General features: G+C 41.6%; 1 protein-coding gene across 2 annotated transcripts in view; it reads right to left on the reverse strand.

Moving 5' to 3' along the window:
- LOC124209860 (igLON family member 5-like) overlaps positions 1 to 25,100 on the reverse strand; it is a 48,085-nt gene extending 22,985 nt beyond the window's left edge. Inside the window, exons 1-2 of one of the 2 annotated variants that reach the window (XM_046608082.1) lie at positions 24,698 to 25,100; positions 1,694 to 1,956 (exon numbers count right to left, since the gene is read on the reverse strand). In XM_046608082.1, coding sequence (XP_046464038.1) covers positions 1,694 to 1,956; positions 24,698 to 24,737 — 303 coding nt within the window. In that variant the 5' untranslated portion in view covers positions 24,738 to 25,100. Of the gene's footprint in view, positions 1 to 1,693; positions 1,957 to 21,622; positions 21,976 to 24,697 lie in introns of those variants that run through there. The other variant, XM_046608081.1, reaches the window with a different exon arrangement.
- Between the last annotated feature and the right edge of the window lie 219 nt (positions 25,101 to 25,319).

Consider the following 25,319-nt stretch of genomic DNA (forward strand, 5'->3'; position numbering starts at 1 on the left):
GTAGTACATAGAATACTGCCGCTCTCTCTCTTCTCTCGGCTGCTGCTGCTGGTAGACGGTCGATTCTCTCTGATGACTGGCATTCACTGCCAGAGCCTTTCCTGTTCTCGTTGAGGCATTTTTCTTTTTCCCCATTCGGGACGCCCGAAGCCTTTTGCTCTCCGTTGCGACTCTATGTCGAGAGAGAGAAACGAAGATCGGGGGACGACGACGTTATATTCCGGCAACTCTCGATCATCTCTTAGTGTTGATTTCGACGAATTTTCTTCAGGACCGTATATATATATATATATTTACCCTTTATTCTTTGATATTAAACTGCAATGTGTGTAGTGTATAACACAGCCACAGGGAAGCGAAGGGCCGTGTTGCAATGATGAGGCAGTCAGACATCAGCAGAGCTAGAGAAAAGCGGAAAGTTTTCAAAATATGTGCCGCTCCCGCCCGCCCTATATACTGAACATCTAAGCTTTTTGTTTCGTTCCGGAACACCATTTCTCACTCGACTCTTTGATATCGCGCTGCGCCGCGTTTTCCCTCTCTCTCTCTCTCTCTCTCTCTCCTCCGCTTTGCCCATTTCCTCACTTGTCACCAGAGTTGTAAATAAAAGATGGCAAACGCGTCTCGAGAGCGTCTTTTTCGTTTGTTGCGCGCAGGACTCGTCCCCACCCCAAGAAAAAAAGAAACGAAACAAAAATTTCCAAGTCATCCAACCAGTCGGCAGCAAACGCAAAAATGATATAACTACCGGATGTGTCTAGTAGTATCACAGACACACACATATATATATAGACACACAGTTAGACGCTGCACGCTTCGGCGTTTTGATGACTCTCGCCATCGTTGCATCTATTCGGCATTTTTTTAAATGGGAAAGAAAAGGAAAATGAAGTCATAGAGTCGCGGCGGAAGAGAAAGGCTCACAAAACAGAAGAAGGGGATGACGCACATTGATGATGCCGCCCCCCTCGACAGATACAAACACACAGACGACATCGCCCAACTGGCGAGAGAAAAAGTTTTCTGGCGGTTCGTGCCCGCTGAAACGACAGGCCAATCTGATTTCAGACAGGAAATTCATCAGGTCGGTATGGCACGTAGAAACTGAGAGAGAAAACGGGAAAAAAAAACAACAAAAAAGAACCAGAACACGTCCAGAACAGGAAACTCGCTGGAATAATCACAAGAAGAAAGTCGCGTCGAATGGGAAAATAAAATAAAAACGCCAAGGGAAAAAGAAAAAAAAAAATCATTTGTAGTGGCATTTGAGCGGAAATTAAGCTTTCAAAGAGGGACGGTTGTGTGTGAGCTACACACGGTTCTTTTAATAACGTATTTCACGTGACGTCTAATTCAAACGAAAGGAAGATGTTTCGCCTATAGCAAACCCTGCAACCCGTTGTGTATATCCGACGAAATAGACAGGAAAAAGCTTACGCGGAATGCCGTTCTACTTTTCTTTGATCTAATGGGTTTACTAGTTCGTTATACCAGAAGAGAGAGTTGCCATTTCGGTTGAAAGAGCTTCGCAAATACAGCGGAAATCATCGACCTGGAGCCATGCGCGTTTAATCCTCATACTCTTATAATGAAATCATTTCTCAATGTCAAGTCACAGGGTTCGCTAAAGAAATATGAGGAAAACCAAACTACGTTTGAAGAAAGGTGAGAGGATATCAGTCGTCTAACTTACCACGCCATCTCCGAGACTGACAACCTCGCAAGGCAGGCTGGCCGGAGTGCCGCGCTGGGCCGTGATTAGAGTGCCATTGGGTGTGAGGAAGCGTGCCGACAGGGCGCCCGATGCTCCCGCTCCAGCAGATGACGACGAGAAACCGTCGCCGTAGAGTTCGGCTGATGTCACACTACTTTTAGTGTTGCTGGAAGTTAGTGACGAACCTTTGTTCGCTGGCTGCTGTTGCTGCGAAAGCGGTTCCAAGTTGTTGCGACTGGAATCTATTCGAGAGAACAAGTGAAGAAACGAAATCAAAGTTAACGGTCATAAATCAAAGGCAATTAAATTGAAATTACAACAGGAAGTAAAATAAAAAAATAGTTATAGTCTAGTAAAAAAAAAGAAAAAAATGTTTTTTGAACTGAAATCCCGCCATTATTATTGATCATCAAACGAAAGCTTTCATCATGTAAAGCAAGCTGCGGGGATGATGAAAGCAGCTAGCGAATCAAATTGAAAACTGGAAGAGCGTGATAACGAGTTCGTTACAGATTAGCCGAAATATAGACGTATACGTATACACACATACAAGGAGCTCATTCTTAATGAGAAAACAGGTCGGGAGAGAGAGAATGACTACAGGATGGCGATGGCTATATACTCGCAATAGCGTTTCTCCACTAAAAGAGCTGACCATCAAACAAGCATCAAATCTTCAAGCAACATGAATGTGACGGTTGCTGCTGCTGCTGTATATCTAATCCTTTCAGCAGACAAGCTCTCTCACTGCTGCTGCTGCTCGGAAGCCAAAGAAAATTCAGCGTTCGTCATCAGATTATTACGGCGACGCGCGTACATATATACAATACATGCATACTGGATGTATTATATAAAAGACTGCGCTGGCTGGCCCCCATTTTTGGGGCTACGGCGAGCGCAGAGCGCGCATATCGACCAGATTCACAGTCGCTATATTCTTTGTCACATATTAGGCCTATAACTTTGGCCCGAAAATGCCAACTAGTTTAGGAAATATAACGAACCCGTATATACGTCACGCTACAGTGCGGCGCAGCAGTGATACTCTGTGATTTTCGGCCGGCCACGGTAAATCCCTTCAACAGTTCAACCCTTAAAAATGAGAATGGTGTAGACGATTGAGGTGGTCGTCAATGCCTAGCGTGGACGGGACGAGTCCTTTTCTTTATTTTGTGTGTGACATGTAACAAGTTTCATAACGCCGTGGCATTTGCATCCAGTTTTGGTGTATTGCGTGCACTCAACAGCGCGGGGGGCTAATATTATAAGCCCAGCCAAAATATGATGGCAGGATATAATAACAAGGAAATAAAAATCCCGGTATAGTCCAGCCAGCAGTATAATTTCTATACGTTTCATTTAGCTGACTTTGACATGTTTCTTATTTTTTCACCACGGCTGCCGCATTTGAGAAAATATCGTGAGAGACGAAGTTTTACCCTTTATAGATCTTGTTGTATAATTTAACAACTGCGGGCCAATGGTCGCAAGATAAATTTCACCGTCAAGCGTTATATACCGTCATGTATAAGTCAATGGTGAATTACATTTGGATGTAAGTTTGTATGTTCACAGTTAGCGTTAGTTTGGGGCGAACGTCGTAAAGCCGCACCCGTTTTCAGCCGTACTTATCGTCTTATGTTCAGACGATATTTTCTGCCATGCTGCTGGATGTATAAATGGATCCGCCAAACTATATCAGATGGAGAATGGCAGACGATGGAGATATTAGCGAATTAGAAAATTACGACCGATGCAGAATTTCTGTCTGGCTTCTGTTTTTGGCATGATGATGCGTTATACTTTTGCGGAGGAAGAGGGTTGGGGGGGATTGTCGCATAATGATGATTACTGCTTAGGTCAGTACATGCGCATGACGTAAGTCAATTTCATTTAGCGACTGTCGTTCGATGAGACTTCGACGCGGGACAGCATAGCAGCAAGTCGGACCACCAAATCCACTGATTAGAAATCAGCTTTTCGGAGGGGTGGGGGGGGGGTAGCACAGGGTAGCACAGGGTACAGGGTACCAATATGCTGGACGTCTCTTTGATCTTCAGCCAGTTGAGTTGATAATAACCGGCAATACCTTTGCAGCAGGAGGGGCTTTGGCATCACAATTGAGCGCATCCAGCAGCGTTCGTATTTCCCGCTTAAAGCCACCTCATCACCATATGTAACAGCTGATGAGTATACAGTACAAGAAAGCCGCCCACTCAACCGGCCCGTGTATCAATTGTAATGCATGAGAATTATGCGGCATTAGATAGTTTAAAGTGGAATCGAGCCGGCTGTTATACTATACTCAAATCAATTGTTGCTAGCCAACAAAGAACCTTGTGTGGCCTATACGCTGTTGAAGGCCAGCATCGACCACCAGCAGCTGGACCTGGACTTTGAAAGCGGAATTGCGTGAACGAGTGCCGTATAACTGCGAATGCTTATTCCGAGAGTCTATACAGCACAGACGAATAGTACTATAGTAGCAGAAAGCGCCCCCGTGAAATATTAAGTTACGAGTTAACTCTTTCTGTGTAGCCAGTTTTCATCAACGAACCGGAATCGACGCGTTCTCAGCATCAGATTTTAGAAAGCCACGCGTGAGAGAGGGACGCGATGCTTTCCAAAGTTTTCAAAAACAAGCTGCTGCAGCATAGACGAGTATACATATATTATATGCGTTGCTATATACCGGTGTAGTAGCATGTACTAGATATCATTTTCAACGCAGCAACTTAAAGTCTAAAGTCTCAACAGAAAAAAAAAGGAAAAAAAAAGTTGGTCTTCCGTCCCGCCGGCTGTCTATATCTACTAGTCTAACGCCAGCAGCGGTCGATACACAAAATCTTTGAAAATCTGATTTCAAGAAGAAAATCTCCCGTCATTGTATAGATATACTATAGAGTGCCGTCTGAGCGATGGGTGTGACATCCGTCCAGTAATTGCGAGCATTGACGATAAAGTTTTCCCGTTTCCCACCTTGTAGATTTCTGAGCTCGGCGTTTTTATATACCAAGTCTATTCATTTTATATGTGCCTACACACTTTTCCATCCACTTTTTTTTTTCTGTCAAAAATACAAAAAATAAACTACGCAGGAATCTTTACAGAGCCCAAGGACCCCCCTAAAATAAGCTTCCAGCTACGTAGACCGATATACTCCGCGCTTCTACTATGGACAGACGTGAGGCGAAGTTGAGAGGTACAAGTGAGAATGGCCAAATCAAGAGAGATTTAAAAGTCCAAGGTGATGAAAAATGCTGAACAACGAGAAAGGGAAAAAAAATCAAAATCAAAAAAGGGGAAAATGTCATCCGGATCGATTAAAGGAGTTCGTCATCGTTGGTGACTTTTTCTTCTCAGGGCATATAACAGCAAACGGAAGTCGACGGAAGCTCTGGCGCGTAGGCGTAAAAAAAAGGAGAAGAATAAAAGGAGCTGAATAAGCCGACAAATTGGTCTGGGACATGGTTGGGAATCTAGTCGATCAATGCACGATGCAGCAGTCTCCTACAACATTGATGTCCACGTGGATATGGATATGAGGATGCGATTATATGAAGATAGATCGTTCATGTGAAGATGAGCACCAAGCAATCATTATTCGGGAATGCTCCACTGTTCCATAATTTATTCCGGATCCATCGTTCCGTCTGTCATCAAGTAGGTGGGAGCTGGGAGGGGGGGGGGATAAGGGTGGGTGGCAGTTGATTTTTCTTTTTCTCTATCCGTTATTTGATTGAGGAAGCAGCTATTGTTCAACCAAGGGGAATAGAGTCTAGTAGTGCCAGCTTAGTTTTGCTTCAAAAGATCATCTTCAGTTATATAACTCTATCCAAGCCTCGCTCCGTTTTTCGGCTGGGCCAAAGGCAGAGATATACACAACAGCAGCATATACACACGTACGCAGAAATGTCGGTCTTTTGCTCGATGTACACACACGCAGCTTGTCTGATATTAAATTTCTTGATATGGTTGTATAGTAGTATAGTATAGGCTGGCCCCCGTCGCTCGTAGCTTCGAAGTCGCTATTTAAAAAAATAAAACAGAAACCCAGCAGCAGCTCTCCCCGCGCTCGTTTCCCCTTTTCTCATAAACCCATCGTGTGACAGCGACACAGCGCCAAACACGCACTATAGCCCATAATATCCCGGTTTCAATTACACCCAAAATTAAAGAACATGGTGAGGAGGGAAGGAAGGAGGGGAATTTTTTTTTATGGGCGGTTTCAGACTTCTCGTCTGCTTCGAATTCCCATTGAAATTTAATCAAAAGCGGAAACAACCAAATAGAACGGCAGCACAAGTATAAATATTGCCGAAGAAACGATCGAAGATATATAATCGAAAATTCAGCCAAGGTCTAGGTATAGACATACCACTTGGGATAATATGGGACATCAGTTCTAATATAGAGTGATAGGAGTATTATATAGATATCGGATTGGTATTTCAGCAGACACGAGATCGAACAGAGAGAGAAAGTCTAAAGCGGTGAGGGACCAAAAGGAATTTTTCTCCGTTCGGCTTTCCAGCTCGGACTTTATCGCGCTACAGACAGCCCCCGGTTGATTGCGTGACAATCGCCGGGACCGGTCAAAACTGTTGGTGGCGTGCTGAAACCCTGAACGCCGGGAATCTATTCGTGCTAATAGAGCGAACTAAACCGATGGGCCACCGCTGCTGTTTGGCCCTGTATAGATATATGACGCGTATAGATCCAAGTGTAGCCGCCAAAGCCGGACCTACGTATATGTATGATGTCATGTCGAACCGATCGACCTGGCAGAAATCGACTGAGCTCAACTGAATGCTCGATATTATACCTTAAGCTTTTTTCGTGTGTGTGCTGCTGGCGGCTTGAACGGGCTTGACGCTCGTTGACGCTCTGGAATCGTTTCACATTGGCTAAAACATACGAAAGTTTGTCAATTCCTTTTAAATGAGATGTTCAGATGTGTCAATTTAAAGGGTAATTTAATGTTTTCAATAGGTCTTTAAAAACACCGCCGTTTTTTTTTTATATTATTGCCGTTGCTGCTAGCTACTATACCACGAATACAAGCCGGAGCATTACACATCTATAGCGCCCCTAGCGGATGCTCCAAAATGAATGATGTCGAACGTCGACCAACTCTAGCGATATTGAAGTAATTAATAGTGATATCCTATGAAAACCTAGATTCCCAATTGATAATCAGGCGCCTTGGGTTTTATAACCTAAGGAGATGATTGATCTTAACTCAACCTGGAGTCATATTCGTTTTGGCAAAAAAATGTTAGCATTATTCTTTTACATTAGTTTCACAGAGTCTTTAAACTGGATTCATTTGTTGCCGCGGTTTGACGAGTCGATCCCTTTTTCCCCATTCCCGCGTATGTGTTGTGCTCTCCCTATCCTCGTTGCGGGGGCTAAGTAGCCAAACTGCTTATTGCTATGGCTGTGTTGTTAAAAGCAATGTCACTCTTTTCTTTTGAACCGTATAGAAGACAAAAAAAAATGTAAAAAAAAAAAGAAATAAAGGAAAAGCCCCAAACCAGACAGGGAAACGCGAACCGAACTGTCACGACAACCTGCCGTCACCATCCCAACAAACATGTATGCAGTACACCAGCTGGTTTGACACTTCCCTTATTTTTTGGCGTCCATTCCATTGCAGACCTGTCCTTCTCTCTGTCCATTCCCATTGTGTCCGATACGGAACGAGCGGCATTTTTTCTCCCTTCTCTTGATCAAACTTTTTGTGAGAGGACTTTTAAAAAATAAAAATAAAGAAATAGGAAAAAAAAGATCTGCTATGGCTGTCAAAGAAAGAAGGCGACTATATAGGCGCGACCCACACATAAGAGGAGAGGACTGACTCTGTGTAGAGAAAAAAGTCGAAGGAAAATTGCCTTCTCCGGTCTCAACTGCCGTTTACACCGTACAAGTGTGCACACCATCTTACGTCGTGTATACACACATAACATAAGGAAAAATCCCAAAATAAAATCTAAGCCGGAAGGAAGTTGGAAAGTGCATTACGATCCATTCGGAGCGAATCAAAGTAATCGAGATTGACGTATAGACGGTGGGCGTTCAACATTGGCGGCGGGTTTCGCCACAGAGTGAAGTCATGTTCAATATTGAATCAGACAGCATTGTGCCAATGACAACCTCTATATAGGCTAGACACTCATAGATATGCGGAGGACGCGGGCTGGTGCGAAGGAGAAAAAAAAACCCCGGCGCTGTCATCAATTTTAAAAGAAGGAAACTGCCAAATGCATGAGCTTAAGAAAAGTTGCCAACGCCCAGACGGCCCGTCCGTTTCGTAACACTCTAGTTCCATCCATCTGGCCTTCAAATACGGGAGTGGGATCGACATAAAACCGCGAATTATACTGTTGCAGCTACAGCGTATAGATCTCCGTTGTATGCTCTTAGTACATGTATATATACATTCGGGCTCCGGAAGAATTCTTTTGCCGCTACTATATTCTGCTGTGCATAGTTCATGTTAAATACCCATTTGGCATTTGCATGATGTTGTACTTAATCCGGCAGGCAGCCGAAATCAAAGAGCGAAAGCCCTCTGCTCGCTCTACTCTCTCTCTCATCTTCTTCCGTATGAAATTGTGCCGTCCATGCATCATGCAACAGGCTCATCCATTTCTTTTGTTTTCAAGCTTCCAACCTAGACTGCTGCTGTGTTTTATCCCGGCATTATTGCATTCAACTTGGCGTGAATGCGCTCGTCATCGGACAATGTAACACACAGCACATACGCAGCTCGCCGCTTTTCGTGTGTGATGTAACAGCCAAGAGCTTTTTTATGTTGCCGGTTTTTAAATGCGAAAGTGTTAGCTAGTAACTGTAAATCAAACGATTTTCGTCTTGAAAGGAAATTCGTCAATTGATGGTGAACGAACGAACGAACGAAAAGGCGGCCGGGCTATTTGAAATGTTATATCCGAGGGCCCTGTCTTATACATAGAAATGACACGACACAATGCCTGAAAAAAGTGGATATATGTAGGAACTGAAGGGAAAATCCCCCCCTCGATAAAAAAACCCGACGACGATGATGAAATGAATGCTTCAAAATGCGGCCATCGCTTTGGCTGGCGCTGCATAGCTATTAGGTCGGGTTGGGTGGTGGTGGTGCTTCATTATCATTTCTTCCGAAATCCAATTTCGGGTCCCCACTTTCACTGGAGCGGGCGGTTCTTCATTCTTCGGTCGGCTTACAAATAAATCCCGCATGACGTATTGCCATCAGGGTTGTTAATATCGCAAAAAATAAGTATTTCCGATTGCGATAGCGATATTGGTGTTTTTTTTTTATTGCCGACTATCGAACGATGAAGTTTCAAAAAAGTATCGGTGCGATAATCGCCGATAGTCGCCGATACTTTTTACAACGTTGCAAAATTAAAAAAAAAATTTATAAAATATTTTTCTGCAGATTTTTTTCAAAAGAAGAAAAACTATATTAACAATATCCTTTGTTTTCCAGTTCGGACGTGGTATTAAAAAAAACTTGGATGAGCGAATACACCACTGTAGTGCTCATCCATTTTCAGCTGTAACTTAATGCTGCTTTTAAGCAGTCTGCAGTAAAAAAAAAAACTATCGCTATCGCGTCATCGGCGATGAAAACGCGATTATCGATCGATACTCATTTTGAAACCTATCGCGCGATAATCGCTCGAACAAAAAATTTCATTTCCGATGACGATTTCATCGTTCATCGCGGCGATATTAACAACCCTGATTGCCATGAGTACAGCCCGCGCCAATGAATGGCATCCAGCACTCCGGCAGAGCGTGCTGCTTCAGCAGCGGCACGTTTCGATCGTCGTCGACTCTCCTCCTCCCAAAAACCCTTGGAAATCTATTTGAGCGTCAATGATTTTCCCGGCAGCATCTCTCAGCTCCCGAAGCGAAAAGAAGAAAACATAATATACGAGGTTGTGTGTAAAGCTTTTTAATATATTAACGCCGTTCCATAATCCGTTCGTTGACTCCATTTCGAGACTCCGCCGGGTTCAGAATCCACCATAGAATATACTGTGGAAAATATCGTCCCGTCTGCAGTGATGATACACACGGACCACGGGATCACATAGTTCAAGATTTCGGCTAAGAGCACAGAACCGGTCAGGTGCTCATCGTTATTTTATTACGCGGGTGATTGTTATACTGCTGACAGTTCAGCCAGCAAGTGAAAGAGATGCGAAGAGTGATTCATTTTGGCATAACTGCAAAAATATCAAACTTTCCGTTCTCTCCATCAACACTTTCGTTTATTTATTTATTTTTTGTTTGTTGCGCTGAGCTCTGCGGGATTGTGAAAGAGCTCTGCGGTTGAGGGAAAAAAAGATATCATCCGCTATTCGTCAACGGGATCAAAGAGATACACGATCATCAATCTAGCCTTGAACGTCTTAACTGAGACAAGTCCTCGCACTTATTCTTGTCTATAATATTTGTGTGTAGAATATATCAAAGCTGTGGGGAAAAGTTGGGCCGGAATTTGACGTTCAGTTTTATGTATATACTATTTGCAGGCTTATATATCAGAGTTGCCCTAAATAATTTTAAGCTTAATTGCGTAATATACTCTATCAAATTGATATTATTAGTGAATCTATTACATGCATCCGCATGATTCAACTCTAATGAGATTTAACTTCCAGAGAGATTTATGTCTAGGACCTGATTTGCTGTACGGAACATTTGATATGGATAGATGGTTTATAGAAGGGAGAATCTATCGTAAAAAAATACTATATACAACTCTACGCACTCTACTACTATAGCTACAATTGTCTAGCCTCCTAAGGGGTTATTTCTCTGGGTGTAAGGTTTCAGCCCCGATGACGCTGCCCCCACACAGTTGGGCGCAGTATTGACGCAAATTGTCGCCGCTTGTCTGTTTATATCACACGAGGCTGCTGGGGCCGGCCTTGGCCAGTTCCGTACATCGTAGCCGCCGCCCCGCTTGTGGCCGGTTTTATTAGGCCATACATAAACTGGCCCGACGACGCCTATGACACAGACGGCCATCCAAGTTTGGTTGAGACACAACAAAAACTGGTCGACCGCATAAGAACACACGCCGGACCCCAAATATTACATCCCCATGCTCCCCCTCCTTTCTTTTTTTTTGTTTGTTTTATTTGTGCAGCGACCACACCCTCGCGCGGCCCGGTCACATAATCCGGCGACGATATTCCATCGTCCCCCTTCCCTTATTTCCGCCGCTAGTCTCCTATTTACTGGCATATTTATATAAATGGGGTGTCATCAACAGCACTTTCATTCATTATAGATATATGTATGTACACTTCTTCTACCATCCCCCACCCTCAATTCCCCTCCGGTTTCCGATTGTAGAATCCATCCCACAGGACCGCCGCTAACACCGACGTCTATACACGCAGAGACCAATCCGGCTCGATTTGATGGAGGCGGTGGTTGCGATGGTTTATACACGGCATTGAATCACTGGCCAAGCTCCTCCATTTCATCAGCACTAAATAATGAAGTATAGGATTAAACCTCCAACGCAACGACAAAATATTAAAGAAATAAGAAAAAAGGAAAACAAGTCAGCTCGATTTCTTTTTTCTCCAGTCTCCGACAGTATATGCATTATTCGCGGGGGTTGAACAACCCACCAGTCCAACCCCCACCGACGTCGCCGCCTTCATTTCCAGTTATGTTTTCCTTGCAAATAGCTTCAAGCAGTATATAGAGGAGCAAATGCAGTGAAAAATACCCAATTTCTCCTGTTCTCTTTTCGTCTTTGACGTTGTAGTTTGTATAGTGTCGCCTGTAGAGTATCTATAGTAGTATCTGTGCCTCTTTTTGTTCTTTCTCTCTCTCTGGCGCCTCTCTATAATCTCATTCACTATTTTTTTTTAAAAGATGGGAAAGACTTTTGCCACCGCCCCTGTGGGGCAAACGAAAAAGACACAGCCAAAAGTCGATGGAGTGTGCGTCGTCGGTTGACAACAACCGCGCCCGCCTTTGATCTGCATTAGATCTCCTCTATGCCATTATATACACGCTGGATATTTCCTCGTATATATATGTACATAACATGCATATAGGCTCGCCGAGCTATTTGGTCTTGATGTCTCGTATCTTTTCTTTATTTTTTCTCCGTCGTCTTATTTTTTTATAAAAGAAAAACGATATTTAGATCAAGCTTCTTAATATAGACTTGGGTTATTTTTTGGGTGGTGGGCATTTGATGAGGGGGTTGTGATACGCAGTCGAATGGCTGATGGGTTATATCTTTGTGTGCGAGTCTTTTTTGAGCTTTTGCTGTGTCGCCAGTGACGCCAGCGACGCCAAACTTGGGGAGGGCCAGCAGAATAGAAAAGACGCAATCGGAACAAGTGCCTCTTTTGTTCCCAATCAGCTCTCTAGCTCTTTGCCATTCAAGCAAAAGTACTTCATTGCACGTAATCGTGAGTAGCCCGACAAAACCAAAACAGAAAAAAAAACCCACTCTATACTATCCACTTGGCGCAGAGCCCCTCTCGCTGCTAACTATCCGTAACTTATCTAGTACGAGAAAAAAAAAATAATAATGCAAAAGCACCGTTTTCGTAGATATAGAAGCTGCTCTCTCTTTCTCTCTGCAGACTTGAGCATTATTGCAAAAATAAACGACTATCTCTCTTTTATGGGAACCAATATTCCAGTCTCGATCTATAAGCTGCTGGTCTACGCCCCAACATGATTAAATACTTGGCCATAATAAATTGATTTTCAAGACTCGTCCCGTTGGATTCCCGGTAGACTTGGCGACCGACCGTGCGTCCTCGTGCACTCTCTATAGTACTACTATACGTACAGCAGCTATAGCAGCAGCTCAGTGGCGTTTCGTGGGTAAAAAGAAATTGATTTTCTGTCTGCAGGCCGGGTTCGTGGCGTGCACGTTTATATATGTAACGTCGTATCTATCGTTCGTTCATTCGTTTGTTCCCCCCCTTGTTGAAAAATTAAAAAAAATTAAAAAAAACTTGCTTATCGTCGTTATCAATTCATCATCACCATGTCAGCACTAATTGTCAGATAAGAGGTCAGGATATTCATCAATTCGGTTCTCAGTCGTTTTCGTCCTCAATAATAGTTGAAAACGTTCGTCGGAGCGTTAACAAATCACAGAGTCGCCGAGACATTTCAACGCAAACATAAATAAACAATGGCGACGCAAAAGGGGGATAGACTGTAGGAGAGAGAGGGGGGAATTTCGGGAAACTAGCAACACACATAACAAATGAAAAGAAAACAACGGGGAGTTGTTGTACGCGTATACAGTTGCATAGTTTTGCCTAGTAGGGCGTCGGCGGGTGGCAATTCCCAATGGGGAGGGAAAAAACACAGAAAGAAAGAAAGAAAAAAGGGAAAGAAAAAAGGGAAGTCTATCTGTCAATGACTTCCACAACCAGCCGATCCCCAACACATACAACCCAACATACAGACGAATATCTGGCGTCAGCTGCTGTTTTTCGCCCCATTTGAACCGTGTCCGTTGGATCAGAATTGGATAGTATGACACACTGGAGAGTGTGCTGCACGCCATAGAGTGTATATAGGCAAACGAGTGAGAATTGGCAGCTATGTGCAGCCGACGTGAATAGTCTAGAATGAATCCTTTTTTCCACAACTGCTGAGGTCGGCAATAACCATTTCCTTTTATTATTCTTTGGCCCCTTCTCTTTCGCTACCTACACTTGGGTTTTCTTTCCTTTTTTTTCAAATTCTCCGTCAGCTATGTATTGACGATGGGCTTGTTATTGTGGCTGTCAGTTTACACACACCCACGGACCCCACCTTGATGCTACATATGTTTCAACTTGGCACGAATTCCCCCCTCCCCGCTGATATGCGTCAGTCATTTCTCTTAATTCCACGTATTCTAGGCTACTATACTTTTTAGTATATAACCAAAAAATTGTTTTTCTATTCTTTATATTATATAAAACCGGAGCCATTTGCTAAGCGGTTTAAAAAAGAATGAAGTGGCATGTTGAAACTGTCTTGATTTTTCGGTTTGAACACGCGTGCTTGGAAACGAGATCGTTAATCTACCGGACGAATAATAAGAAATCCCATCAATACTACTCACTCACTCGCCAACTTGAAACTCATTTAGGTTGCCATTCTTCCGTGGCGAGCAGAGGCAGTTGTTTGGTAGAACAAGCGTAAGTTGATTACACTGAACCGATTTGACTATGGTCTTTTAAAATTGACAATCGTTCGTTCGGTTTTTTATTTTATATTTTAAAAAGCAAAACTGTGTAGCAAATAGGGAGAGTGATTGAATAAGTAATTATATTCTATATTGATAAGCGACCCAAAAGCCCTGCTGCTGCTGTGTATTTCGTGATTATACAACGTCTATTAAAGATTGAGTGTAATTGACGGCCAGAATGTTGGTTCGTCGTTATATTGCGTCGACGAAACAGGTTGACGAGAAAATCGAACAAATGAGGAGCTTGAGCAACTTTCCAGTTTGCGGTAATTTAATAAAAAGCAATTTGAAGAGAGCAATCAAAATGGGGGGAGGGGGGACGTGCTGCGCTGCGCTGTGGTGACGGTGGTGGCCTGAGTGAGAGGGGGGAAAGGGTGAAATGTTAAAAAAATGGGGGGAAAACGGCTATATAGGTGCGACGTGCAATCGTGCGCTGCGTTGATGGAAGTCAGTCACGTCATTTCCCAGCTTACAATTTTTTCTTTTTTTCTTTCTGTTGGTTTTTCTTATTTCCACGCGACCGCGACGGCGAGAAATGGATGAGCAGTTGGTGGTTATTTTTCTTGGGTATTTATTATTAAGCGTTTGATGCGCATCGTAATATTCTTCGTGTTTCGCTGCCTTTGTCACTTTTCGTCTATTCTAGTTTCGTTTTTTTTTCTCTTCCTCAGCCCATTTCTTTGATATTTTCTTTCATCAAGTTGGGCATCATCACGCAGTGCGGGAATTTCCGTCGCGCCTATCCGACTCCTTCGATATATAAATAAACCGTCACTATTTCGCCTGCATAAACACAGCAGGCTATATGTGGCCTTTTATGTGTTGTATCGATGCATGCCAAACTATATGCATACTGTGTAATGTGTATCTTTGTGTAGGACATATTGTGCAGTTTTGAATCGGTCGATGTTTCCATTTTCGTCTTCCCACACACACACACAACCGTCGGCGATCTATCGGAAATCCATGACGACATTGGTTGGTGGGCGCCTCCAGTGGCCAGCAGCGTCAAAGGTCCTACCGTATATAGTACGTATGTATTTTTTAATTGAGGCAGCCGGCAAGTTTTCAGACACAAATAAATGCTTGACGCCGGCAGCAAATTTGTGTGAGACTTGACTTTGATTTTGACATGTTGCATCGTGAGCAAAGATGTTATTCGTCGAAATTTCAATTTCAATTTCGCGCAATAATCTTTGTAATGGGAATCAAACGATGCGGAATGAGGGGGAATAAGTGGAAGAGTGCAATGAGTAGTGTATATTAAAGTGAATTTTTGTAGTTCTGCAGACGGATGAATCGTTTCCAACGATGTCACCACCCACCCCCCTTTTCTCTACGCCCGATCGATGAATTCCAATCGAGTTGATTTCTTGTTGCGACACAGTAATATTGCTCTTGAAATGACGTCAGCTCCCCCCCCCCCACCCCATCCAGCCCCAATAGTGTTAAATGGAAAATCCTGTTACGTCTTTCTCGACGAATAATAATTTCGAATTTCAAGCGAAAAAAAAAAACAAAGAAGCAAAAGAAAACAAAAATCGAACGCGATATGTGTTTGACAAGGAGCGTGGGTTATACAATGTCCTTATAGTGAGCAGAGACCCGGCACGCGACAGCACTCTAGAAAACATTAGGACGTAATGGAAAAACAAATTCCTTATATAGTCCATCGACTCAATTCTGTCGTGAATTTGACGAAAATCTGTAGCCATTACAATTGCCGTCAATGGCTGTTAACGCGGCGACAATAAGTGCTTGCGCTTGTGTTGCCAGTTGCCGATACAATACGCAACCAAAGATGATAAAGTGGGTAGTCTTCTCACAATCGACGGACTGATGTTCAGAGAATCTGCTGTCCGGTCTGACAGAAAACTGAAAGTACAAGATGGAAAAGCTAATAGACTTTTTGAAAATAACGAGAAATATGCTGTCGGTAGTATTTAGTGAACCTATTTGTCGACCATTTTTCTTGTTAATAGTTCCCACACTTCCCAGTGGGTCACGGCCGACCCAGGAGAACTGCAGTCATTAGTCTTTGTCGAGATCGATTATTATATTGGGTTTATAGTCTTAATAGAAACTAACTTGGTCAACATTCTTGGTGAAAATTCTACATGTAACTTTTTATTCTTTTGTTCTGCATTTTCCGGAATAATATGCTACACCGGCAGAACCAATCATGGAAGGCGTCAGCCGTGAAAAAAAAAGCAATGAAAACAAAAATGAATTATTAGAACCAAATAATACGAAGGGTGCTGTTGGAGGGTGATGCGCATTCTTTCTCCGGCAGAAGCGATAGTGTCGTGACTGTATCGAGTATATTTTTTGTTAACCCATTTTGCTCCGAACGACGATATTTCAAAAATATTCTACGCATCCCGGGACAGGTGGAAGGTTTCACTGGGAACTTCTGTCGTAAATATTTCAATAAACCAATAAAAGAAAAAAGAAAAAGAAAAGAAAATGAGAGGCGCATAGGTATGCGTAGACTGATGGGCAATGGCTGTTGCTGCTCGCACGAAAGTTAAGACACTACAGGGCGCGTGTTTGGGTATATATCCGTTGCAGGTGAGGTGGTGTGTAAGCTCAGTGGGTGGTATGTAAGCTCGGCCAGAAAGTTTGGATCTCTGCCTGATTTATGAAAACGCTGTTGAACTTTTCCCAGCAGCGAGGAATATATAAACCTGGCAGGAAGCTCGATTCATCTTTTTAAAAATCTCCAAAAATGTTAATGTCGATTTAATACGATTAGCAGCTTATATCTATATTCTTTTTCAAAAGTTGCAGGAGTCTAACTTTCATCTTCTCTAATGGTTCCCAAGTATTTTTCGAAGATGATATTCAATCCGATTCAATCACCCACGCCCCCCTAGACACGCGTAGTGAGCTAGAAGTAAAATGCTAATTATCTTACTTCTCAGCCCACACGACATCTATATAAGATTGGAAGCTGGATGTATTTCGGAAAAGGTCGGTAGGCTAGGCAACAGTTGCTGGCAGTTGTCATAGGAACTGAAGAAAAAAAAGGGTACATCTAGCTAAATTAGTGGCGTGTATAAGGCAAAGATTAGTTAAATGAATTGTAAAAAAGCCAGCAGCTTACATGGGACAATATATAAGTCGGTATATAGAGACTCGGGGAATCGGATGGAATTTAAGGAAACCTCAGATTTTCCTTTGTCCGCTGTTACTTGTATAACTCTACAGACCAAATAAGCCTGTTTTCACACCCAGAAAAATTGAGGAGGGAAAGAGGGCCGGGCCATTCGATCGCGGCTGAATCTGCGGAAGGATCGAGTCCGTGCGCATTACATTCGCTCGACTACTCTGTAATGGATTCTTTATTTTTTACTGTTTCCTTCGTCTCCAAGGGCGCTTTGTTTCCTCCTTTTAAAAAAATAAAATAAAATCGCTAGTGCCCATGGATATCATCGTCCCGACCTTGCAGCATTTGGTTGAATGCTTCGGCCGTTCTGTACTACACTAACGAAATGAGATTTTTAAGCTTTAAGCTAGAGAGAGGAATACGGACTGCGGCAAATTGGAATCGAAATGAATCAAATGCGTGGGTTTATGTAGATATTGTTAGCTAAGAATTCCAGTTATTTTTAAATCAGCATATAGAGTTTGGGCAATAAAAAGGACTGTTACGTAACGGAGAACGAATAACGAGATGTAGCACAATGGGCAGAATTCTTTTTCCAAAGAATCGTATAGGTTCAAACAAAAGCTCAAGACATCAACTGCTGGGCGAAACAAGAATTCAACAATAGGTTGCGCAGCTCACTCTGTCGTGTTCTTGGGCGAGTTTCTATATTTATATGGATGCTCCAGCTTAACACACTAATGACTTCCAACTCTTATATATATATATATACTCCTTACTACTTTGGTGTCGAGATTTTTTTGCCCCGTCGTTTCTCTATGAGCAAGTTTCTCCGCTCTCTGCTAATGTAGACCAGAAAGGGCGTTTTTATTTTGTCCCAGAGACTTACGGGGAGTTAATTGCTCTGGCGTCGTTCGAAAGTCATCAACAGATTTTTGTTTGTTTATTTTAACCTTCTCTCAGTCATCCCGTGTTTCCTGACTTATGTTTAGCAATCTTATAATACGGAGACCTTGTTTCTTCTTTTTCATCTGGCCCAATAAAACAAGAAATAGAATACGCCTCTACTACTGTCGACACAGGATTGCTTTCACATGCTGCTGAGCTACTGCTACTGCGATGGAATACAAATTGAATTCGTTAATTATAATAACGATATATTTTCAAAACCAAACGATCTCCTAACTGCATTTTTGTTTTTCTGGTTGATTAGATAAATGCTGGTGCTGCATCATCGCTGATCGAATAAATATTGTCAGTGAAAAACAGAAAATGTAATTTTTTTTTTAATTAAAAGTGAATGAAATTGTAATCAAGTTAGCTTAGGGAAGTTGTCGGAAAGAATGTCCGTTGGGTTTTTGTTTGAGCATTTGATTCGAAGGATATTTATAATGTGAAACATTTATTGCGTCAGCGAGACGGCAGCCACGCCACGGCCCATAAATAGCAAAATGAACAGCTTGCAGCGGAAGAAAGAAAAGGCGGGAGGGGGCCTATTAGATGTGGGCTGTTGGGCAGCAGCATGACCGTTGATTTATTCGTTTGACAGGAAATGAAACTGGCCTGTTGGCTACTAAAATAAGGCCATATACAATACGTATATACATACCGTATAGAAGCGTATGACAAACTTGATGGCATAGCGATATAGCAGCTAGAGTCAGGTTTTATTCATTGCACAGCTGTTGGAATATTGCGCTCTGCGATGAACAATTATTTAACAAATCGGGATATCTGGGATCAGCGCGAAGTAATTTGGATATTTTGGGGACATTCAATCCACTCAAGTGCAGTCCAAGTATAGAATAGGCTAGTATACTGTTCACAGTCTTTGCCTTTCAGGATACAGCAGCTTTCCTCCCAACTTAAATATTAAAGGCGTACGTGTTTCCCTGCTAAGTACAGTACAGCAAAAGGCCAGCAGCATCTAGAGCAGTCAGCAGTGTATGCTGCAGCACAACTAAATTAATAACATTTAGTGTTTGCTTTGTACGAGATGTATACCCTTGAAACTGTTAATTTTGTAACAATTTTATGCTGGCAGCATCGTAGTGAGTGCCCGTCATTTATGTACAGAGTGCGCGCATTTCAAGCAGAATGGAAAATAAAAGAATCATAGGCGTTTGAATTTGTAAGCATTTGAAAATCTTGCGAAAATAGAAAGTTATATACATTCATTTGATTTCCACTTACATCTCACTTTATTTTAGAAAAACCTCAAACGGAACTTGAATGATTTATTAAAGAATGCACTCAACAGCCATTGCTGTTTAATAAATTTTTTTTTCCTCCTACACATTATTACGCAATACATATAGTCAGGCGGCATATTAATCGATGGCGGTTTTTCCTGCATTGGTGATAATGCCCTTTAATTTTATGTCATTTCATTATTACATCAAATTCGGATGCTGCTTTGGCTAAAAAGAAATAACGCCAGTCATGCGAATAATAGTATATAAGTTTATCTAGCCATGTACGACTATAAGTTCTGAAAAGATCTGAAGAAAGATATGAGGTCATGCACTTAAAGACCCTGCAAAGGCTATTTTTTGGGGCTTGGTGATGTGATCAAAACCAGAGGGTTTGTTCTTCTCTTCCCCCCACCCAAATCCAGACTCTGCCTCTTTTGGCCAGCACAACCAGCGCAAGTCTTTGCGGTCGACGACTCTACGAGCCAAATCCCCCTCCTCATCAGGCGGTGCAGCCAAAAGCTCCTGAATAAAGTCATCAAGCCAACTAACTTGATTAATACTCGAGGAAATAAGGGCACGCTAGAGCTGCAACGACGACGGGTGTTGTCTACATTTGCGCGAACTGATCTCGTGTAGTATATACGGTTGCTGGTCATCATCCCAACATGACGGATTATTTTAGATCGTATATATATATCTAGTACGTTGGTGATACCGACAGAGCGTTGTTTCCAACTCAGTATAAAACGGCTTCAATTACAACGAATTAACGGATGACACAGCGAAGGCAGCTCAATGATTATAGACAAATTGCATTACTACTTGAATTACTGGTTGGACCAATATGCTTATGCAGCGAATGTAGCGAATGTAGCATCTTCCGATTTGCAACACTTTCATAGAAAAAAAAAAACTTTATAAAGTTGATACGGTACGTAAAGTTTGACGCACAAGACACAACTTATTAACTGAATGTAATGAAGGCAGGCTAGTTCCCCATGAACCTTTCAATATCTCATTACTTTATAAAGATAGTATTAATCAATTTGAACTCCGACTCTCCTATGACGAAGCAGCTTTTACCTGATTTATTCGGAGGTAAAAATCTGAATCTAAAAATAAAACTCGTCCGGCTACATTTATTCAGCATTGAAGTTCAAATGATTGCCAAAAACTTTATTTATAGGTTTCGCTTGTAGCCTATACGGTTTTTGATATGAGTTAATAAGCTAACAGTTATATAGGACAGTTATTTCTCGCATTTTCACGATGTAATCTCTTTGGTGTCAATGCCAACACTAAATAAAATTTGGATTTAATTTAATCTCACTCCACTTGCTGCTGAATAAGTGACTTTAGCATTTATTACGAATGTATACCTGGGTTGTACGCAGTTCGTACTCGAATGAGGTTATAATTCAACGCTATAAATCATAAACAAAACTCAGGGTACTAGTTTCTAAAAGAAAGACTGGGCATCGAATAAAAGACACAGAAACAGATAATAAAAAGTACTGGAACGATGAAGTTGAACTTCAAGTGACAGCTTGATTTAACGCTCCGTAACACGCACGCAGGGACCCGCGGGATTTATTTTTTAATTGACTTCATTATTTTTTTTTGTTGGCTTCTTTCTTATACCAAAACAATAAAGAGCTACGCAGACTGTGTTACCTCAGTGTGTGTGTACCAACAACGAATTGCTTTGTACACGTACACAGAACTAGTATATCTCCAGTGGTATACACAAAGACGGGGCAAACTCTGAGAACAATTAATAAGCTAAAACAATATCTAGCTTTTAATTAATGTCATTAGAATTAAGCGGTGCAATTTATTTATTTAGAGACAGAGAGAGCAGAATACAAATATTTTAATAGATTAAGTATGTAGACTGTTGAAACTCGAAAGTTCCCAAAGTGTGTGTAGGTGATGTACGTAAATATTTAAAGTCTAAATTATTTGTGATTAGACTCAGCTCGAAACCATTATTTACTTCAATGTGCCTGGTGTTAGTCCTTCATTATCTATTTTAATTTATTGACGACTAAACAAAAAAACTAAATCAACATATTATTTGATCTTGTTATTTAGAAAGAGAGAGACAACAATTAGATTAAGAATCTTTTCGTATGGGACTATTCCCAGTAGCCTCCGCAAAAATAAGAGGCATTATTTATTCATGAAATTATACCATTAACAATACATTATGTATGCCATATGTCCAGACGAACTAACTAAGACTAAAGAACGTTTACTTAGACATATTGTTCGGCGTATTGTCCATGTTGCAAACAAAATGATATACTTAATCCTTTTTTGATTAAAATGTTTTGAGTCTGGCTTACCTGCTGATGGCAGTGAAGAGGCGTTAGCAAATAGCTGATTGCTCAAATGGAATAACAAGAGTAAAAGGAAAGCTGGTGTGCCGAGTGGTCGAGTCATTTTCGATGAAAGTCGAGACCGATGCGCCGAAACTAATCGCTTCAGGGTGGCCAACATTTGCTCTGCTCACGAAAAGTTAACTGTTCAACAAATCGAAGATGGACGAAACAAGACGAACTGCTACTGGCAAAGCGGATTTCTCTGAACGGTTCAGTCCGTTATTCGCTTACTGTCGATAACGATCACAATCATCTCGCATCCGACGAATTCATCTAAAATCCGAAAACATTTTTCTGTCCATCATTCAACGAAAAGCCTGCATATAATAAAATCAATCATCAGACATATAGTTTTGAGGACCTTTTATGTAACATTGAAATAAAATTCAATGGGCGTTTTATCGGGAATTCGTGGGAGTTGTTAATAATCAAACTTATTCCACGCTGTTGATGACTAAAGTTATTTGTCTTTAAAGGACGACACTTAGTGAATATTTGAACGAACAAACAACTTGGCGCGCGTGACGTGGATGATTTGAATACAAAAGAATAATAATGCGTCTATACGAGCAATTAAATGTCAATAGGCATTCTATAGGGCCCTTTCAAAATAAAAATAAATACGTTATTATAGTATTGATTTGTTTTCGTTATATAATAAAAGATGGTTATTATTTTGAATGCAGCGGGCCAAGGCGCCAAGGCTAAGGAGAAGTGTGCGTGTTGTTGAAAAGTCAAGGGCTCTCTCGACTTTGCTGTTGAGTCAAGATCAAGTTACAATTGTGCACGGCCAGCAAGCAGCTTCCGTAGGTGCGTCGCAGCGTATATACAGCCTATATGTGTGTATGGACTTTGTGTCAAAGTTTACCGATTCAGCCAAACCCCCCCCCCCCCCCCCCACTCCTCCTCTCTCCACCCAAACCAGTGAACGTGTTTACTTAGGTCTATATAGTAGGATAACTCAGCATTTAAGTATAAGGCTACGTATATATACTGTCCCTTATTCTTTTATAGATGTTGCGGCGAAGAGCATCGAATAATATATCTAGTAGGCCCTACTCGGCTTTAATAACCACTATACCATATTCGGCTTCAGTTTGCAAGGCTGGATGGGATAATAGCTCTTCCTATCCCCCCAAAACTAACTAGTACCCTAATGCCCAAGTGTGTGCATGTGCAGTGCAGCATACCCAGAGTACTGAGTGTGCGCTACTCTTTATATGTTCACGTAGAGACTATCTCTTTCTCTCTCTCTCTCGGTTCTCCCCAGTATAGACTCGTCTTCTGTGATGTTTGTCAGCGAGGGCTATACCGTACCAAGAAGGAGGGGGATAAGTCTAAGCGGCTCAACCCGACCCCACTGTCATCGGATCCTTTTACTCTTTTGACGGGGGGAACAAAAAATAAAAAAAGATAATTTTTTGTTGATACATGCGCCGCCACAGCTATGTGTGTGTGACATGTCGGCTGCTACCTAAGAACCACATCCTGCTGCTGCTGTAAGAACTTCACGAAAAAGCGGGGGAAATCGCTCGTAATCCAAACCTTAAACTCGATCGTTTCCTAGCATTCATTATATACGCGATAACAATACAAATCCCCCGCCCCCGTCAACGTGTGTGTTGTATATGAAAAGAGTAACGAGTAGTATTGATCATTTTATTTTTCATACAGAAAAAGGGGACGACGCTGCCTAGAGTGTTGTTTTTTTTTTCTTTTTCTTCTTCTTCTTTCTTTGTCGAGAGACTCTCGTCCCCGCTAGCAGCAGTGCTAGGCCTGGCGCTTTTCTATAAACATTTTGACTGACGAATGGCAACATTTAAAAACAAAATTTCAATAGACCTCCCAACTTTAACGAAGCTTTACATAATGTGCACAAGGTATATAGTGAAAACCCGGCTGTTTTCCTATATACATATACCTGACTCGCGCGCTAAGTTTAAAATCATGAAAACCAATCTACCAGCGCACAAACTATGCTGCTCTGTGAGCCCCAGATTAAGCTTTGGTATATAAAGGTTTTCCGAGACCTTAGTGACTGTGCGATTATCCTTTAAAGAGCAGAGATATTTCATGCCCTTTTTCATTTCACTTTATTCTAAATTCTAATACAAAAACTGTCGAGTCATTATCTGGGAAGCGGGGGGAATTAACCTAGACGCCGTTTTGTATATTTAGCCATAGTATAGACTGTAATAGTAATAGACATTGTGCATTGTTGAATGTCCTACTGAATAGAAAGTGAACAAGGAAAGTGCTCATTTCCACTGACACCGAGGATTCCGTGGTGGAAAACAATAATACGTGCTCGCTAGTGTCGAAACAATACACAGCAGTCTTTTGAACCATAAAGCCAGTGACACCAAATAGTTTCTTGTTGTTATTCCTCCCATTGCTTTTCTTTTTTAAATTGAAATCCCATCGGGTGTATTATGTAGTTTGGATAATACATAAGGAATATTGAATGAGAACAGTGATGTTTACGCACTATAAAAAAAAATGAGATTTGCTATAAATGTGATTTCCTCCGAGATTAAGTTAACATTAATTTAACTAACATTATTCGTTAACACGCAGAAAATGATAAACGCCATTATTTCAGTTTACTGTGTACCCAATATAATAATCCAAGAAAACTCACTGAAAGAGACAATTAAGTTGTCGTAAAAATATATTATATTTTTACTATATAACAAGTAAACTTTGTGATGTGTTTTTTTTTTTCTCCTGAACGTTGTTAGGGAAATTTCAATTTTGTTTCAAACAAAAGTTTGGACTGAATATCAGGACTGCATCAGACTACTGCACTCGCTATATAATAAGGAATCTAACTACACAATAGGTTGGGAGTAACTATTATAATAGTATCTATGCAACTTTTGGAATTATAAAGGTTATATAGTCTACAAATAGAATACAAAAACTTTTGACGAAGCACTTAAATATATTTCCTTATTCCGATTCTAAATTTCCTCGTAATTAATAGTACTAGGAAAACGCATCGATGCTGAAAATTCAATCAGAAAGTCTATAACCTACTTTGTTTTGCGTGTTTGATTCCCAATAAAACACCGGCCATCACATATTAAAATCCAAGAGAAGCGCGTTTATTCTTTTTATTTTTTTTCGGTTGTTGCCCACAAGTTTGAACGACGCAGTAATAATTTCAGTCTTCTTTTTAAAAAGCTATATTAAATAAACTGACAATGAACTGTAGCCACTGGTTTCGAAGCGGTGATTTCAAAACATTCACCCGAAATATTTAAAAAATCCGAGTCGAATCACTTTGAGAGCGGTGTTATATCAGCAGATTCGTATTTATATACGGCACTACTGTATATAGAACTGTGCTGGAGTATAAGAGCGCTGCACGACACAGACGAGCACACACAGTACGAGGGCGATGGTCTGAACCGAACTGACAGCTGCAACATAGGGGATAGGTCTTTTCTACCCAGGCAAAGGAGCTAGCCCCTCCGCGCCGCGCGGCTGCCGAAGCTTCTGCTGCACACGCAGCAGCTAACATGAAACTCTCGTCGTCGTCTCCACGTACGTCCGCGCGCTCTATATCCCTTCCATATCTCTCATCAGTACCAGTATACATAATGTACAGAGTATCAGTTGTGTGCTGCGCGCAGCCCTTCGCTTTCCTCCAACTCCT

This window comes from Daphnia pulex, chromosome 12 (genome assembly GCF_021134715.1).
Source record: "Daphnia pulex isolate KAP4 chromosome 12, ASM2113471v1".
Classification (NCBI taxonomy): domain Eukaryota; kingdom Metazoa; phylum Arthropoda; class Branchiopoda; order Diplostraca; family Daphniidae; genus Daphnia; species Daphnia pulex.